The 19,538-nt window shown below is 36.1% G+C and overlaps 2 protein-coding genes across 2 annotated transcripts; one reads left to right on the top strand and one right to left on the bottom strand.

Annotated features, from left to right (window-relative positions):
• The first annotated feature begins 345 nt into the window (after positions 1-345).
• Positions 346-3,700, top strand: LOC140871845 (lipoyl synthase, chloroplastic). Its single transcript, XM_073274583.1, has 6 exons — positions 346-976; positions 1,507-1,597; positions 1,809-1,966; positions 2,652-2,823; positions 3,170-3,280; positions 3,406-3,700. Exons 1-6 carry the CDS (start codon positions 516-518, stop codon positions 3,478-3,480), a joined length of 1,068 nt encoding a protein of 355 aa, XP_073130684.1. The 5' UTR covers positions 346-515; the 3' UTR covers positions 3,481-3,700.
• A 655-nt stretch (positions 3,701-4,355) lies between these two features.
• LOC140872230 (uncharacterized) lies at positions 4,356-5,560 on the bottom strand. Its single transcript, XM_073275035.1, has one exon. It carries the CDS (start codon positions 5,530-5,532, stop codon positions 4,666-4,668), a length of 867 nt encoding a protein of 288 aa, XP_073131136.1. The 5' UTR covers positions 5,533-5,560; the 3' UTR covers positions 4,356-4,665.
• Between the last annotated feature and the right edge of the window lie 13,978 nt (positions 5,561-19,538).

The following is a 19,538-nucleotide window of genomic DNA, read 5'->3' as shown; positions in this document are numbered from 1 at the left end:
ATAAAATCTTTCATAATAATGTGAGATATTTAAAGATGATTTATGATATAAATATTTTCTAATTTGAAAATTAGTTTCTTTTTTATATATGAAATTTGTATTTTATATTTTATATTAAATATAATATTTTGTCATTAATTGAAATAAAATATCAAAAGTGTGTAAAATTTAAAAGGATAAATTGTCATCACAAAATTAGGAAAGAACATGTAAGGATAATAATATCAATCTATAAAATAAATATATAAATTAAAGTGTAATATTTTTAAAATAAATATATAAAGCAGAATGTGATTAACATTTTTTTGAGCCTAAATTACGGTCCCAAATAATATACAAGCAATATATCAAGAGGGTTCTGCATACCCATTTTCCCTGAAGTTTGGTACACAGCAGCAGGAGTACAGGCGACGGAGATTCCAATGGCTGGAACCCACATCGCTGCCTCGACTCTTCCGCCATAAATCTTGTTTCAGCTCGATTTCGTGTCATTTGAACGAAACCCAATCCCAAAAATGATGCACCAATGTATCTTCAAGACCCCTTCATCTCCCTTGTTCACGTTCAAAACTGTGCATCATCATTCAACCAAACCAAAATCGCATAATTCTACGATTCGGTGCGAATCCCAGGTCGAATCAATGCCTAAATCGATGACCCTTCACACTGGAAGAGACCCGAATGTGAAGAAGCCCGAATGGCTGAGGCAGAAGGCGCCGCAGGGGGAGAAGTACGAGGAGGTGAAGGAATCTCTGTCCAGACTCAAATTAAACACCGTCTGTGAGGAAGCTCAGTGTCCCAATATCGGGGAATGCTGGAATGGTGGCGGCGATGGCATTGCCACCGCTACGATTATGTTGCTAGGTGACACTTGTACTCGCGGCTGCCGGTTTTGTGCTGTGAAGACTAGTAGGAACCCTGCCCCGCCTGATCCGATGGAGCCTTACAACACTGCGGAGGCTATTGCCAGCTGGGGGTAGAGTTTGCCATTTCCTTTGTGGTTCTTCTTTTTGTTCATTCTTATGATTTGAGAATTGCGTTAAATTTGGTAGCTGATTATGTGAGTTAATTTTGGACACACTACAAGATGAGCTCCATGATAATCAAGAAAATCTTAAGCACGGGTGCAATATAAGCTTATTACTTACAAATGGCGGGGGTTCTGTATAGTCATTTTCGGAAAGAAAGAGGAGCTTTCAGGTTGTTGTGGGCTGTGGCGAGAGTAAAAAACTTTTGTGTAGGCTGAAATACCTAATCTGTGACAGATAAATCAAACCTGAAACATTGCACAATCAAGAGTTTCTGATTAAGTCCAATAATCTGTTGATATATCTGTGACTTCTCTGTTTGCTTGTCTCCCTTGAGAGCAGAATCCATAGAATGTGCAACATGCAAGAACGTTAGAATAATCAATCATTAAAGCAGTGACTTGGATGAAATTACTGTCCAAGAGGAAAGATAATGGCGGTGTATCTTCGATTGTTTACTTTCATTTACTTTTTGCAGTGTGGATTATATTGTCCTGACCAGTGTGGACCGTGATGATATACCAGACGGTGGCAGCGGTCACTTTGCTGAAACAGTCAAAGCCATGAAGGTTATTTATTATTCTTGACAGTTGATTTCTTTTCTGTCCAGTCTGAGATGCACCGCATATTTTTCAAAATGTATGTGTGCTTAAATGCATCTTTTACTCCTTGAAAAGATTTGGAGTATTATTGTCCAAAACTCAAGCATGGACAAAGTTATGTCTGTGCCACGATGATGGTAGTTGCCTCATCTGATGTATTATAATCTTCTGTTGGCAGAGACTGAAACCTGAGATCATGGTCGAGTGTTTAACTTCAGATTTCCGAGGTGACTTAAAGGCTGTCTCCACTCTAGTTCACTCAGGCTTAGATGTTTATGCTCACAATGTTGAAACTGTAAAACGACTGCAGCGCATTGTTAGAGATCCTAGGGCTGGGTAAGTTGTTCAGTGATTGGAGTGCTGCTCATTGTAACAGTTCCAATTATTTTAGGCCTGTGCTGTTTAATCACTCGGGGAGTACTAGAATATCTATAATGACTTTTATTTGTTGAAGGTATCAACTAAATCTCTTTCCCATGTATGGCCTAGTGCTTGTGCTGACAGGAAATCTTCCGTATTTAATTAAGGCTCTTGTTTCAATTAGCTTTTTGTTGGAAAACTTTCATGGTTGTTTTTCAGAAGTCATTGAGGGGCTGGAACAGTTTCCACGTAGCAGACATCCTTCACTTAAGAATCAAATCGAACTTAATAAAAATGTCACGCGCATGAATTACCTCTGATATTAGTTGGACATGGAACAAATTCAATAAAATAAAGTTTGTCGATCCATATTTACAAGAAGCATATGCCGTCATTTTCCGCCTTGCACAATCTGGAGTACTCTGTTTTTCTTATTGTGTATTTATTTTCTAGCTCATCTTGTTTTTCCTTCTTGCATCAGTTGCTTTATTGTCGTGCCACTCTTATAAACCTGCTGATTTTCATATAATTATCTGAATGTTTGGTTTTTAGTTACCTTTTTGTTTTTAAAAAACCTGGTACATGGAGGAGAGAGTCAAAGTTTTTACCTTCGGGCTTTTACCTTCAAGCTTCTTGAATACCGTTTGGTTCCTTCATACAGCTATGAGCAAAGTTTATCTGTTCTGAAGCATGCTAAGACTAGCAAGAAAGGGATGATAACAAAATCATCTATCATGTTGGGACTTGGCGAAACTGATGACGAGCTGAAGGAAACCATGGCTGATTTAAGGGCCATAGACGTTGACATTCTGACCCTAGGACAGTATTTACAGGTGAGTGAGTTTATACGAATTGTGCTTTTATGACAATGAGCTTTTGGAATTGAATTAACGTGTCCAATTTTTTGTAATAATTTCCTATTCCCATCCAACAATATCATTTCCAACACCTTTTAATTTGAGAATTTTACAATATCATCATTTTCATTTGGCCTTGCAATTGTATTCTCTGATGAAGAATCTGATCCCCTAAAGGAGGAAAAACCAATATTTTTCCTGTTCTTTTTACCTCAGACTCAGTCAGTTATTTTCTTGGATGAAGCAAGTAAAGGTTTTTAATTGCTTCAAGCTTGCAGGTTGTAATAATATTAGTTGACTTGTTTCCATCTATTACATGCAGCCGACTCCTTTGCATCTTACTGTAAAAGAGTATGTGACCCCTGAAAAATTTGCTTTCTGGAAGGATTATGGCGAGTCTATCGGTTTCCGCTACGTAGCCAGTGGACCCATGGTGAAACTTCTCTAATATTCGTATTTACTTTTCGAGTTTCTTGAATATGTGAGAGTCGTGTACTCAAGCTTGATTGACAGAATTCGGGGCTATAATTTTTTGTTTGGATTCGGCTCTGTTTGCAGGTTCGATCTTCGTACAGAGCTGGGGAACTGTTTGTCAAGACTATGGTGAAAGAGATGGCAAATAACACTTCGTGACATTCATCAGAAAATGCATGGTATAAGTAGTTCAACTGTGATGGTCATCCAATGCGACAGTGACTTTTCTCCACAGGAGTAGTTCCATTCATCAATACAAGTTTACACTATATTCCATTCTAAAATCTTGTATATTATAGAGAAACTGGTTCGTTTTTGGGGACAGAGAAATATATTATTAATTATTATTGATCATAAAGAAATATATTATTAATTATTATTGATCAATCAAATTAGTTGTTAGGGTCAAATATTTGTAATCAACAAGGAAAAAATTCATAAAATTTGTCTCATTTTATTTCATGCCCTATGGTCTATGCATATGCTCGTGGCAGTCTCACAAGTCACAAAAATAGCTTGTATGGGTTGGTGAGTGAATAACCAAATCTGAACGAAACTGTTCGAGGGGGAAGGGCAACGAATTTTCATTAGGGAGGATAGAAACTGGTTTGCCTAGATGAAATATTCCAACGACTAAAGCAACTTTTCGACATTCGAATCAATGGTCGTCACTTGTTCGATTTCACCATTTATGACACGGGAGAGTGTGTGTTTTAACACCACATCAGATTCTGGAGAAAGTTCAAGTTCTCAACAAAGGATAAATAGGAATTTACAACTCAAGGACTTCAAATCCCTCCATATTGCATGATCTCAATGGTTGTGATCCACGCATTGTAGCAAAGCCGATTATGGGAATAACAAAGTATTAACTCAGTTAAGCATATGTTCCCTTTTCATGCCAAATTCGATTCACCATCCAATACAATAAACGTCAAGATAAACCCTGAACTTGTAATACCATTGAAAGTGGTTTTTATCAAGTAATGGATCATTTCAACCATATAGAGTTAACAAAAGAATGTTCATTGTCCTTCAAGAAACTCAACTCTTAACCAAAGTAACAGTTACCCAAAATCAATTGAACAAAACAACAGGAACACAAACCACACATAAGGAGACATCAAAATATGTAATCAGATCAAAATTCGCTAGCAATCTAAAATGCTAGATCAGGGATGCAATCGAGTTAAACCATCATCAAGATCTTAGCTTTAGACACCAAAACCAAGTTGTGTGGAGATTCCATGTTAAAGTCCAAGCTTAGATGATAACTTCTAGTCAAAATGGATCGGATACTCCTCCAGTAAACCATTCCATCCTCGACAATCTTTCCAACAATAATCAACATCCCTGATTCGAACTCTTTCTGCCAGATGCTTGAAGCAATCCACCTCTCTTGCTCTTATTCCCAACAACTACACCTACCTTATCATTGGCAGGCTGACGCTCGTAAATAGGCAGCGCCACCGAGTCCGAAAACTTCAGATGAAAGCATTTGATCCCACCCCATTTCTTTGGAGCAATCTGTGTCAAACCATCAATAGCCTGAAACACATTTTCGACAATCTCATCACTCTCCATGACACCCCATCTCCCAACTCTAACGGCACTGCAAGTTCCACCACTCAAAAACAGTAAAGTAGAAGCAAATGCCTTCTCCAACTCCTCCTTCCAATCACCATCAACTCTCAAATCTACTGGCACAGGAATCTTCTTCTTTTTCTTGTAGAACACCCTTCCTAACACTTTAGGAAGTAAAGGGATCACACCCTTTACCGCGAAAAACACATCGAATGAATCGTAAAGCTTTTTCTTGGAATCAAAAGATTTGTAATCAGATTTGAGCTTCGAGAGCTTGATAACCTGTGGTAAAATAGGTATTCCTTGAGATTCCAAAATCTTGTGGGCAGCTTCGGAAGTGATTCTCTTCCCGTCGATTATGAGGCATGTGTTCAATGGGGAAGATCCATCGTTCCCGAAAAGAGAGTGGCGAAGACGGATTATATGAGGTGTGCGAGTTAGGGTTTCAGGTGGGACTTGTTTCAGGGTCATGGATAGGTACATGAAATCATCGGTTTCTTCTTCTTCTTCTTCATGTTCGGAATCGTGCTGCGATTTTAGTTGCAGATTCTTCCATTTATGGAGAGCTTTCACTGCCTTTCGAACAGCTTCTTCTTCGATTCTCTTCGTAGAAGCAGCAGCCGCCATTGCCGGAGAGCTGAGCGAGCTTGGGAGAGAGACGCTGCGTCTGCTGGTAAGCTATAGAAATAGGCCAGGAACAATAAGGTTTTGATGAAAGTCAGTTACGGCCCAAACCCAGATGACAGGCACTTGGTTCGAAGGCCCATCAATAGCCCACAAATACAAAAAACAATAATACCAAAAAGAAAGTATTAATAAATTAATATTAGTTGCGTTTTCAGATCCATAAATTTCAAATATATTTTTGTTTTTTAGCGAATTTATATCATAAACTTCAAATCTACGTCTGACGTGTTTCTATATTATGTCATGTTAATTAAGATATATTTCAAATTTACACGGTAACAATGTCATTTGAAATCCTTTATACTTTGTTTTACTAAGGTGTAAGTAAAATGTGGATTTAAGATCTGGTATATCATTTTATTGTAAATAATAAAAATATAATCGAAATCTATAGATTTCAAATCAAGTAGTCTTATTTCATTTCATAATTTGTTCATTTATATGTCCTTTCTCCCTCAAATTTATATACATATGCTATATTATCTTAATACTGCAAATATTGTTATGAAAAAGTAAAAATTTATGGTAAAAAGTAAAAACTCCAAAACTCAAAATATATCAAACTCTACACTTTATAATATTTTTTTTCTCAACTCAATTGTATTTTTCTACACAAATGGAGAGACATATTTATAGATCTCATTTGAAAATTAGTCCAAATATTAATACATCATCATCTACATCATCACACACTAATTTTTCATATTTTACAACTCAATATTCAACATTCAACATTCAACTTTAAATAATAATAATTATTATTATTATAATAATAATAACATATTTTCAACACTCCCCCTTGTGACGATGATCGTGATATGATGACTGTCTTTATTACGTGTTTTTGTATTGCCTCGTTAAAAACCTTACTAGGAAAAACCCAGTGGGATAAAAACCATAGCAAGAAAAAAAGATGCAGCCACGCAAACTCCCCATCATGTTAACACAAGTGATTCTTCACATATTTCGTAGATTGCGCATCCCAATGTTATATATATGCTTTCTAAATATTGTCGTATGAAATGCCTTTGTGAAAAGATCTGATGAGTTCTCACTTGATTGAATGTAACAGATATCAATATCTTTGTTCTTCTCAAGTTCTTGAGTGTAGGCAAAGAACTTTGGGGGAATATGTTTAGTTCTGTCACTTTTGATGTATCCTTCTTTCATTTGAGCAATACATGCAGCATTATCTTCATACAACATTACAGGCTTCTGGTCTACTGATAATCCACAAGAAATTTATATATGTTGTGTCATTGGTTTTAGCCAAACACATTCACGACTTGCTTCATGTAGCGCAATAATCTCAGCGTGATTTGATGAAGTTGTTACGAGTGTTTGTTTCTGTGAACGCCAAGAAATCGCGGTGCCTCCACGAGTAAATGCATATCCGATTTGAGAACGTGCCTTATGTGGATCATATAAATATCCAGTATCGGCATAACCAATGATATTTGATTGGTGTCTTTTGAGTACAAAAGTCTCAAATCTGTCGTTCCTCGTAGATAACGGAATATATGTTTAATTCCGTTCCAGTGCCTCTTTGTTGGATAAGAACTGAATCTTGCCAATAAATTTACAGCAAAAGATATATCAGGTCTAGTGCAATTTGCAAGATACATAAGGGCACCAATGTCACTTAGATATGGTACTTCTGGACCAAAAATAACTTCATCATCTTCACATGGACGGAATAGATCCTTTTTTATGTTTAATGATCTTACAACCATTGGAGTACTTAATGGATTTGATTTATCCATATTAAAATGTTTAAGGATCTTTTATGTATAATTTGTCTGGTGAACAAAAATTCCACATTCTTTTTGTTCGATTTGCAAACCCAGACAATATTTGGTTTTTCCAAGATCCTTCATTTCGAATTCTTCTTTCAAGTACATCATAACTTCTTAAATTTCTTTATTCGTTTCAATGATGTTTAAATCATCAACATATACAACAATAATTACACATCCGGATATTGTTTTCTTGATGAAAACACAAGGGCATATTGGATCATTTACATATCCCTTTTTCATCAAGTGTTCACTTAGCCGATTATACCACATTCGGCCGGATTGTTTCAACCCATATAATGATCTTTGCAATTTTGCAGAATAAAATTCTCTGGGTTTTGAACTTTGTGCTTCAGACATCCTAAATCCTTCAGGAATTTTCATGTATATATCACTATCAAGTGATCCGTATAAGTTAGCTGTAACAACATCCATAAGACACATTTCCAAATTTTCAGACACTGCCAAACTAATCAAATATCGAAACGTAATTGCATTCATAACAGAAGAATAGGTTTCTTCATAATCAATTCCAGGCCTTTGAGAAAAACCTTGTGCAACAAGTCTAGCTTTATATCTTACTATTTCATTTTTCTCATTTCGCTTTCGAATAAAAACCCATTTGTATCCAACAGGTTTCACACCTTTAGGTGTGAGGACTATAGGTCCAAAAACATTGAGTTTATTTAGCGAATCCAATTCAACCTAGATGACATCTTTTCATTTTGCCCAATCATGACGAGTTTTACATTCACCAAAAGATTTTGGTTCATGATCCTCATTTTCATTTATGATGTCACATGCCACATTATAAGAAAATATCTCATCAATATCTTCTATATCTTTTCGGTTTCATAATTTTCCAGTATTAATATGATTGATAGAGATTTCACGATTCTCGTCAGTTTGTGGTTCTGACAGAACATTTTCATCATCAGGTGTTTCTTCTGGAACACCATTTTTTATTATATGATCATCGTGTTTCTCTATGCCTTTTCTTTTCCGATGATTTTTATCCTTAGAACCGACTAGCCTTCCACACTTCAAGCGTTTTATGACATCATGAGTGTCTTCAATTTGTTTCTTTGGAATTTCAATTCGAGCAGGGGCATTTACAACATGTATATATGATTTTGTTACCCCTTTTGTGCCTGCAAATGCATCTGCATTTGATTTGCAATTCTTTGCAAGTGCACAATTTGCTGTACACCTTTCTCACATTTTTTTATCCTTGGATCCAAATATAACAATGATGGTACATACCATGTGATTTCTTTTTCGATGTGTTTCTTTTTTCCCCCTAACATTGGAAAGATTTCTTCATTAAAATGACAATCATCAAAGCATGCTGTAAACACATCGTCTGTCTGAGGCTCAAGATATCGAATGATTGATGGGCTATCATAACCGATATAAATACCGATTTTTCTTTGAGGACCCATTTTTGATCGTTGAGGTGGTGCAATGGGCACATACACCATACATCCAAAAATTCTCAAATGAGAAATATTTGGTTCTTTACCAAATGCAAGCTGCAATAGGGATAATTTATGATATGCACTTGGTCTGATGCGAATTAATGCCGCAGCATGTAATATTGCATGTCCCCATATAGAAATAGGGAGTTTTGTTCTCATAATCATTGATCTAGCAATCAGTTGTAGACGTTTAATCAATGATTCAGCTAATCCATTCTGTGTATGAACATGAGCAACAGGATGTTCAACAGTAATTCCCATTGACATACAATAGTCATTGAAAGTTTGGAAAGTAATTTCTTCAGCATTATCAAGTCTTATTTTTTTGATTGTATAATCGGGAAATTGATTCTGCAATTTTATTATTTGAGTCATTAATCTTGCAAATGCCACATTCCGAGTTGACAATAAGCATGCATGTGACCATCTGCTAGAGGCATCTATCAATACCATAAAATATCGAAATGGTCCACATGGTGGATGAATTGGCCCACAAATATCACCCTGAATACGTTCAAGAAATACGGGTGATTATGTTTGGATTTTAGCTGGCAATGGTCTTATAATAAGTTTTCCAAGAGAACATGCTTTACATTGAAACTTATTATTCTGAAAGATCTTCTGGTCTTTCAACGGATGACCATGCGTATTTTCAATAATTCTTCGCATCATTATTGAACCAGGATGTCTCAATCGATCATACCAATTGGTTAATATTGAAGAACTATTAACCACCATATTTGATTCGATTGGCCTTATATGTGTATAATGCAATCCAGTAGGGAGCATTGATAATTTTTCAACCACATATTTTTTTCCTGATTTATATGTGGTAAGACACATATATTTCTGATTTCTATCAGTTATCGTCTCAGTATCATACCCATGAGAATATATATCATTAAAACTCAACAAATTTGTAACGCCCCGAAAAATACCCAATTAAATAATTTATGAAAATTGGAATTAAATTTATAAGTTTCATAAATTAAAGGACTGAAATTTAAGTTTGGAGATAATCATGGACTAGATTGCAATTTTGGGAAAGATCAGGGACTAAATTGTAAATATGGGTTGACCTATTAATTGCATCAATTATTAAGATTATATGCATGTGATATGCATTCACCCATTTTCATAAGAAGAACCGTGAGGGAGAGAGAAATCCATAGCCAAGGCTTTTCAAGCTTTTCAAGCCCCGATCCGAGGAAATTCAACCGGTAGAATTTTGATTTGAACACGGTTTTGCCATCCTCGCAACAAGAGCTACGTTTCTACGTAAGTATTATTAAATTCTACCAAGTTCTAATTTTGAGATGTCGTTGGATTCGGGTTTTTATGGTATAAATATGTTCTTGAGATAAGGGAGATGGTATATCTAAGACGGTTTGAGAAAATACCATCGTTTGAACATGTTTTTTATTTTTGAAGTATTTTCGAAACTTTTGGAAATTTTGGATGATGAATTTCGAAATTTAAGGATGATTTTGATGATGATATTATGATGGAATTGTGATAATATTGATGTTGAGAATTTTGGAAATACTCGATTTTTAGGCGTTATGCCGTCGGGTTGAATTTTAAAGAAATTGTTAAATGATTATTTTAGCAAGAATGGCAAGGAATGATATTGAGAAATAATGTTGTCCATTTCAGATTTTTAATTGGAATCGCAAGAAATCGAGTTGTTTAGAGATAGATCAAGATTGAGATTGATTATTGTTCGAAATGCAATTTTTGGATCGAACAAGAAATTGATATGAGTTTCATATGAATATAGCTTTCAAGACTTGAGCATTTCCGGACATGAAATTGAGGTATGGATAGACAATGAAGAGCTTGGGATTGAATCCTCGAAAAGATTTGAGATTCTCGAGCCCAATAAATGACACACTTATTTGCTATATTATTTGAATTATATGAATTGATTGAATAGCATGAAATTGTGAATTTGATTTTATTCGATGATTATCGATATATGATTCAAGCTAATGATTTGATATATGAGATGAGATACTCAGATTGAGCAGAGATTTTGATATATTGAATTGCATCATCTCATTCATATTGAGCCAAACTTTGTTCAAATTTGATGGCAGACTTGCCTAGATTGCAGCGGACATTTGGTTCTATAATTGAGTGGCATGGAATGTAGAGCAACTTTCATGACCAGAATACTCTATATAGGAGTGCCGAAGTTCGGGGTTGAGAAGCTCAATGCCCACCCCGATTGGGAGAGTAGGTGGTGACGTTGTGTTTTCTTTTTCCTTGGGATCCCTAAGATCAAGATTCAGACTGAATCAGAGAATTGATTACCCCAGATTCTTGAGAATTCATTTCTTCCATGCATTATCCATTTGAGATTACTTATGGATTTATATTGATATCATTGAAATGTTTAAATGCTCATTTGTTTCTGTCATTCATACTGGGTTTTTATACTCACCGGTTTTTCGGCTGTTGCTTTGTCTTGTGTGTGTGCATTGCAACAGGAGGTTCGGGTTCAAGCTTTAGAGGACCTTAAAGATTTGAAATGAGAGTAGAAGTGGAGCTCGGGTCTAGCAGACGAATAATTTTAAATACATGTTGAAAACATGTTGAATTTTGGAGTGTTCAAACTTGTTGCATTTATACTCGTTTGAATGATTTTCAGACATCTCTTTATTGTATATTGTGATCTAGACTTTGAGAGGTCACCATTCAGGGTCTTTGGAGCAATAAAAGAAGAGAAAAATAGAGATTTTCGAGGTCCCAGCGCGCCCGCGTAGCCCAAGGGCGCGCCCGCGCATCCGGTGCGCTATTTTGCGCAATGGAGGCATGCCCACGCGCCCCAAGGGCGCGCTCGCGCTGCCGCGGCGCAGCGGCGGCTCGCCCGCACCTCCTACTTTAAAAAAAAATTCCCTTTCCACGACGCGTTTTTGCATCGCCGAATGTAAGACATGCGTCGCCAAATGTCATATTGATTTTTTTTAAATATTTGCACCCGAGGTCTCCACATTAGGTGGTATCAGAGCGAGGTTGAGATACCTTGAGTACATTGAAGATTAAAAATGGGGTAGATCGAGTCCTCTTGATTTAATTTTTGCATGAGATTGATTTCATTGCATTACTACATGAATTCCATGCTAGCATGCTTTACTGCTTAAGATTATGTGACTACTTAATTCTTTGAATAAATTGTAAAGCATGTCATGATTGAACAACGAATCAGAACAATTCCCTTTGAGAATTTCAAGAACGAATCAGAATGATTCTAGATATGAAATTGAGCATGATTGAATTGAAAGAGCAGAAAATGAGAGATATTGAAATGATATTTTTGATATATTAACTGTTGATGCATTGGTCTTGAATTATCAGAAAATGGCTCCTCGTAGGACAAGAAACAATCCTAGAAAAGAGGAAGCACCTCAGAATGAGGAAGTGCCTCGAGCAGTAGAAATACCTCAAGCTTAGGAGGGCAGAAAATTATTGAAAATGAGATGACTTGAATCATGATTATAAGATGAATATATTTATTACTTATTGAATAATCATGATGGTTTTAATGTTTGCATGAGATTTTAATGCAGGGTTCAGTATGAGATAAATACAGGAGAGCCATATCAAGAGTTAATGATCTTGGCTATTGATGTCATGAGATTGAAATGACAGCTATGAAATCTATTCTCGAGTAGGATGAATCATAATCCCCTAAGACCTGATAGGCCGGGACTGAACGAGGTAAGATCTAATGTTTTGATGCATTTGAACTAAATGTGTCAGATAACCTCGAACAGAACAAAGATAAACCCTTGAGCCTGAGGATTTTGGAAGAATACAGAATTAATACAGTAAGAATTCTTGAGATTAGAATTCTATTGTTTCTAACTCGTTAATTTCAAGAACGGGTTGTAGGCTTTGTGATAGTGTAACAAACACTTTAAGACCAAATCTAGAATTACAGATACTCATCCTGGAAGATGAATTGACTTAACAGTGATGCTAAGATTGATTTGTTGATACCAAGAGATCGAGCAAAAATGATTTGAGATCCGAATGTACCCAGTAAGATGATTGAGTTTATTATGCCTTTTGGGTTATGAGTATGAGAAATGAATAAATTATATTATTCTGCTTAGAGTTACCGTGTTGAGATTTTGATGATATATTGATTTATCGGGAATTGATCTAAGCATTCAATATAATTGAAATTTACTATTGCATTTTTAAATGTCATTACTCATACGCTAAGGATTGGGAAGAACTGATTAATAGGATGTCCTGAGAATCCTATTAGAGCCCAATCGATTGTGTCGAAGATTGATTATTAAGTTATTCGATGCTAAGTTGCAAGAATAATGTTATGATCGAGTCTTACATAAATGATATATATTTGGTTTTATTATTAAAATGACTGGATGAGATATTATGAACTAAATCGATAAGATGATACAATTTGAGAAATGTTCGAGGTGAACCTCGATTCCTCTAGAACAAGAGGATGAGATTGATGTTTTTGGAAAATATGATTGAGTTTTGCATAGTACTTGGTACCTTATTGGGATTGTATTTTGGAATTGATGTATTGACCAAGTACAGGGCTACAATGGATTGTTTCCACAAATTTGTCAGATTTAGACCAAGAATGGCAAACGACTGTAAATTCTATGGTAAGAGTTCTAGAGTTAAGATCCCTTTGATTTCAATATTAGCTATGACACGTTTACTGCAGAGAGTTGCCGAGGGATTCTTGGTCTATGCAATAGATGTATTGAAATCTTGCCCAGAATTAGCCAACATCCCAGTTGTGAAAGAATTTGCATATGTGTTTCCAGATGAAGTTTCGGGTTTTTCTCCAACCCGTGAAATTTAATCAGTATCGAATTGATGTCTGGTAATTTACCTATTTTGAAGACTCCTTACAGAATGACACCACTGTAATTTAAAAAACTCAAAGGGCAACTTGAAGATCTATTAGCCAAGGGATACATTAGACCGAGTGTGTCACCTTGGGGGTGCTCCAGTGCTATTTGTAAGAAAGAAATATGGGTCGATGAGATTATATATCGACTATTGGCAATTGAAAAAAAAAATCCACAGTAAATAATAAGCACCCTTTGCCTCAAATAGATGATTTATTTGATCGATTGAGGGTCGGAGAGGCAGATGTGCCCAAGACCGCATTTTGAACCAGGTATGGGAATTTTGAATTCCTGGTTATGACATTTGGAGTGACGAATGCTCCTGTTGTGTTCATGAACTTAATGAACAGAATTTTTCAGAAGTATGTTGACGAGTTCGTTGTGATATTTATTGATGATATTCCGATCTATTCTAAGAATGAGATTGAACATACAGAGCACTTGAGGATTATCTTGCAGATTTTGAGAAAAAAGCAGTTATATGCCAAGTTGTCCAAGTGCGAGTTTTAGTTAGACCGAGTTGTATTTCTTGGTCATGTGGTTTCAGAAGAAGGGATTGATGTTGATCCCAATAAAGTTGAGGCCGTGATTAACTGGCCTAGACCTACCTCTGTTCCTGAAATACGCAGTATTATGGGTTTAGCAGGGTATTATCGCAGATTTATTGAGGGATTTTCCAGCAATGCACAAAGCCAATTACCCAATTAACCCATAAGAATGATCCGTATGTTTGGACAGATGCCTGTGAGAAAAGCTTTGTTGAGTTGAAGAGGAGACTGACTAGTGCTCATGTATTGACTATTCCATCAGGTACAGGTGGTTTTGTTGTTTATTGTGATGCGTCTCACAGAGGTTTGGGTTGTGTGTTTATGCAAAGAGGCCATGCGATAGCCTATGCATCAAGACAGTTGAAGTCACACGAGACCCGATATTCCGTACATGATCTTGAGCTGGCAGCCATTGTCTTTGCCTTGAAGATTTGGCGCCATTATTTGTATGGTGGGACCTTTGAAATATTTTTTGATCATAAAAGTTTGAAATATCCATTTTCTCAGGCTGAACTGAACATGAGACAGAGGCGTTGGTTAGACTTGTTGAAAGATTTTGACTGTGAGATTAAGATTATCCAGGAAAGTCTAACACAGCTGCCGATGCCCTAAGTAGAAAGGTATGCAATTTGTCTCTGTCTACGATGGATGTGTCTAGATTGATTGAGAATTGTTGTGCTTCTGGCTTGGATTTTGAGACAGATATGCAATTGATCAGAATTTTTGCAATCCAAGCAGAACCAGAATTATTGATGAGAATTAAAAGGCACAGAATTATGATCAGAACATCCATAGTTCAATTGAGAAAGTTAGATCTGGACAGCAATCAGAATACTAGGTCAGTGATGATGGAATCTTGTTTGTGAATAACCGTATTGTTTTGCCAGATGTTTCATAATTGAGACAACATATTCTACGAGATGCACATTGCAGTAAATTCAGTGTACACCCAGGTGGGAGAAAAATGTATAACGACTTGAAAAGTCAATATTGGTGGAAAAAGATGAAAGCAGATGTGACAGAATTTGTATCCCGATGCCTAAACTGTCAGCGAGTGAAAGCAGAAAGAAAACGACCAGGTGGTCTATTGCACAGTTTAGCAATTCCAGAGTGGAAATGGGATCACATCAATATGTATTTCGTCACAAAACTACCAAAATCCTCGAGGGGATGCGATGCAATTTGGGTATTTGTTGATAGACTGGCTAAGTCTGCATGTTTTATTCCTTATCAAATGACATACCAACATGATCAGATGACCAACATTTACATCTGAGAAGTAGTGAGGTTACACGGTGTGCCAAAATCTATCGTTTCAGATCGAGACCCTAGATTCATTTCACACTTTTGGCATAGTTTGCAAAAAGCTACTGGTACTCATTTACATTTGAGTACAGCTTATCATCCTTAGACAGATGGACAGTCAGAGCGAACTATCCAGACTTTAGAAGATATGTTGAGGGCTGTGATACTAGATTTTGGTACCAGCAGGCAAGATTCGTTGCCACTTGTTGAATTTTCCTATAATAACAGCTATAAAGCAAGCATTGAAATGTCTCCTTTTGGAGGAGTTATATGATAAGAAATGTAGATCTCCATTGTTTTGGATGATCTTTTGAAGTACCAGTGACTCTTCCAGATATGATCAGAGATATGTCAGATAATATAAAGTTGATTCAGTCAAGAATGAGAGCAGCACAGGACAGACAAGCCAAGTATGCTAATGTCAGATGCAGGCCCTTGAGTTTTGAACAAGGTGACCGTGTATTCTTGAAGATATCTCCTTTCCGAGGTACATCCCGTTTTGGAAAGAGAAGTAAGTTATCACCAAGATATATTGAGCCATATGAGATTCTAGACAGAATTGATGACCTAGCATACAGATTAGCTCTCCCTCCAGCTCTATCAGATATTCTTGACGTATTCCATGTGTCTATGCTGAAGAAGTATCAAACAGATCCCTCCCACGTACTTCAACCAGATGAGGCAGAACTGGATGAGACTTTGAGCTAGTTTGAATGAACGATAAAGATTATGGACAGAAACAAAAAATAAGAAGCTCAGAAATAAGTCGATTCCTTTGGTTTAAGTACAGTAGAGCAGACACGGCGTTGAAGAAGCAACTTGGGAATTAGAGCACGATATGAGACAGAAGTAATATGAGATTTGCTGCATTGTAATTCAGTCCAATGTAATTGCTTGGGATGTACTTGAGATTTCGAGGACGAAATCTTTTATTAGAGGGGAGGAATTGTAACTCTCCGAAAAATACCCAATTAAATAATTTATGACAATTGGAATTAAATTTCTAAGTTTCTTAAATTAAAGGACTGACATTGAAGTTTGGAGATAATCATGGACTAGATTGCAATTTTGGGAAAGATCAGGGACTAAACTGTAAATATGGGTTGACCTATTAATTTCATCAATTATTAAGATTATATGCATGTGATATGCATTCACCCATTTTCAGAAGAAGAACCGTGAGGGAGAGAGAAAGCCATAGCCAAGGCTTTTCAAGCTTTTCAAGACCCGATCCGAGGAAATCCAACCGGTAGAATTTTGATTTGAACGCGGTTTTGCGATCACAACAAGAGCTACGTTTCTACGTAAGTATGATTAAATTCTACCAAGTTCTAATTTTGAGATGTCGTTGGATTCAGGTTTTTATGGTATAAATATGTTCTTGAGATAAGGAAGATGGTATATCTAAGACGGTTTGAAAAAATACCATCATTTGAACATGTTTTTGATTTTTGAAGTATTTTCGGAACTTTTGGAAATTTTGGATGATGAATTTCGAAATTTAAGGATGATTTTGATGATGATATTATGATGGAATTGTGATAATAATGATGTTGAGAATTTTGGAAATACTCGATTTTTAGACGTTATGCCGTCGGGTTGAATTTTGAAGAAATTGTTAAATGATTATTTTAGCAAGAATGGAAAGGAATGATATTGAGAAATAATGTTGTCCATTTCAGATTTTGAATTGGAATCGCAAGAAATCGATTTGTTTAGAGATAGATCAAGATTGAGATTGATTATTGTTCGAAATGCAATTTTTGGATCGAACAAGAAATTGATATGAGTTTCATATGAATGTAGCTTTCAAGACTTGAGCATTTCCGGACATAGAATTGAGGTATGGATAGACAATGAAGAGCTTGGGATGAATCCTCGAGAAGATTTGAGATTCTCGAGCCCAATAAATCACACACTTATTTGCTATATTATTTGAATTATATGAATTGATTGAATAGCATGAAATTATGAATCTGATTTTATTCGATGATTATCGATATATGATTCATGCTAATGATTTGATATATGAGATGAGATACTCAGATTGAGCAGAGATTTTGATATATTGAATTGCATCATCTCATTCATATTGAGTCAGACTTTGTTAAGATTTGATGGCAGACTTTCCTAGATTGCAGCGGACGTTTGGTTTTATATTTGAGTGGCATGTAATGTAGAGCAACTTCCATGACCAGAATACTCTATATAGGAGTGCCGAAGTCCGGGGTTGAGAAGCTCAACGCCCACCCCGACTGGGAGAGTAGGTGGTGACGTTGTGTTTTCTTTTTCCTTGGGATCCCTAAGATCAAGATTCAGACTGAACCAGAGAATTGATAACCTCAGATTCTTGAGCATGCATTTCTTCCATGCATTATCCATTTGAGATTACTTATGGATTTATATTGATATCATTGAAATGTTTAAATGCTCATTTGTTTCTGTCATTCATACTGGGTTTTTATACTCATCGGTTTTTCGGCTGTTGCTTTGTCTTGTGTGTGTGCATTGCAACAGGAGGTTCGGGTTCAAGCTTTAGAGGACCTTAAAGATTTGAAATGAGAGTAGAAGTGGAGCTCGGGTCTAGCAGACGAATAATTTTAAATACATGTTGAAAACATGTTGAATTTTGGAGTGTTCAAACTTGTTGCATTTATACTCGTTTGAATGATTTTCAAACATCTCTTTATTGTATATTGTGATCTAGACTTTGAGAGGTCACCATTCAGGGTCTTTGGAGCAAGAAAAGAAGAGAAAAATAGAGATTTTCGAGGTCCCAGCGCGCCCGCGCAGCCGGTGCGCTATTTTGCGCAACGGAGGCGCGCCCGCGCCTCCTACTTAAAAAAAAAATTCCCTTTCCGCGACGCGTTTTTGCGTCGCTGAATGTAAGACATGCGTCGCCAAATGTCATATTGATTTTTTTAAATATTTGCACCCGAGGTTTCCACAAAATTTCTTTTTGATCCTGGTGAATATAAAACATCATTTATAAAAAATTTTGTACCATTAGGTAACAAAAAACGTGCTTTTCCACAAACTTCAATCAAGTCTACAGGACCTGATATTGTATTTACCATTATTTTTGTTGGTTTTAATTCCAAGAAATATCTTTTATCTTGGAGAATGGTGTGTGTTGTACCACTATCGGGTATGCAAACTTCCATGGGTTTATCTTTGCTCATAGCATTTTCCATACTTCAAAAAAATGCAATAAAGAAAATCAAGGATAATATATATATGCAAAATATAGTATGTTTCATAAGAATGCATGAAAAATATAGCATGTTACATTTCAGTCCCACCAATATATTAATCAATGTTCTCGAAATCATTTGAAAAATTCGGCAGCATTGAAATAAGTTAAACCACTTAAATGGTTACTGTTTTCAACAAAATTGGTCTATTTTTCTTTCCCCTTTATCGATACTTTAAAGAGCTTACATAAGTGCTCAGGGGTACGTGACCAATGTCTTGGAGTGCCACATTTATAGCAAACACTCTCATATCTTTTTAAGTGATTTTTATTTTCACTCATATTTGCATGCTGTCTTTTTGGGTGGTTCGTGACGTTCTTTTGAGATTAGTTATTGAAGTAAATATCTCGATTATTTTCATATTCACGGCCATAACCACGACCACGATCATTTCTACGTCCACGTTCATGACCACATCCTCGACCTCGACCAAAATCTAGTTTATGCCTTTGATTTTGGTTTTCATTTTTACTTACGACATTTGCTTCTGGAAATGCCGTAGATACATTGAGTTGGGGTTGATGATTTCTCATTAACATTTCTTTGTTCTTTTCTAGTGATATCGAGAGCAACGGATTTAAGCTTTGTCAAATTTGACATGGTGGTACTAGAAAAATAACAATGCATTTTATAAGTTAATTTTCATTAATATGACAATACA

Source organism: Henckelia pumila, unplaced genomic scaffold (genome assembly GCF_033568475.1).
Source record: "Henckelia pumila isolate YLH828 unplaced genomic scaffold, ASM3356847v2 CTG_461:::fragment_3, whole genome shotgun sequence".
NCBI lineage: Eukaryota > Viridiplantae > Streptophyta > Magnoliopsida > Lamiales > Gesneriaceae > Henckelia > Henckelia pumila.
Note: the sequence above shows the minus strand (reverse complement) of the source record. Positions and strands in the feature narration are given on the sequence as shown.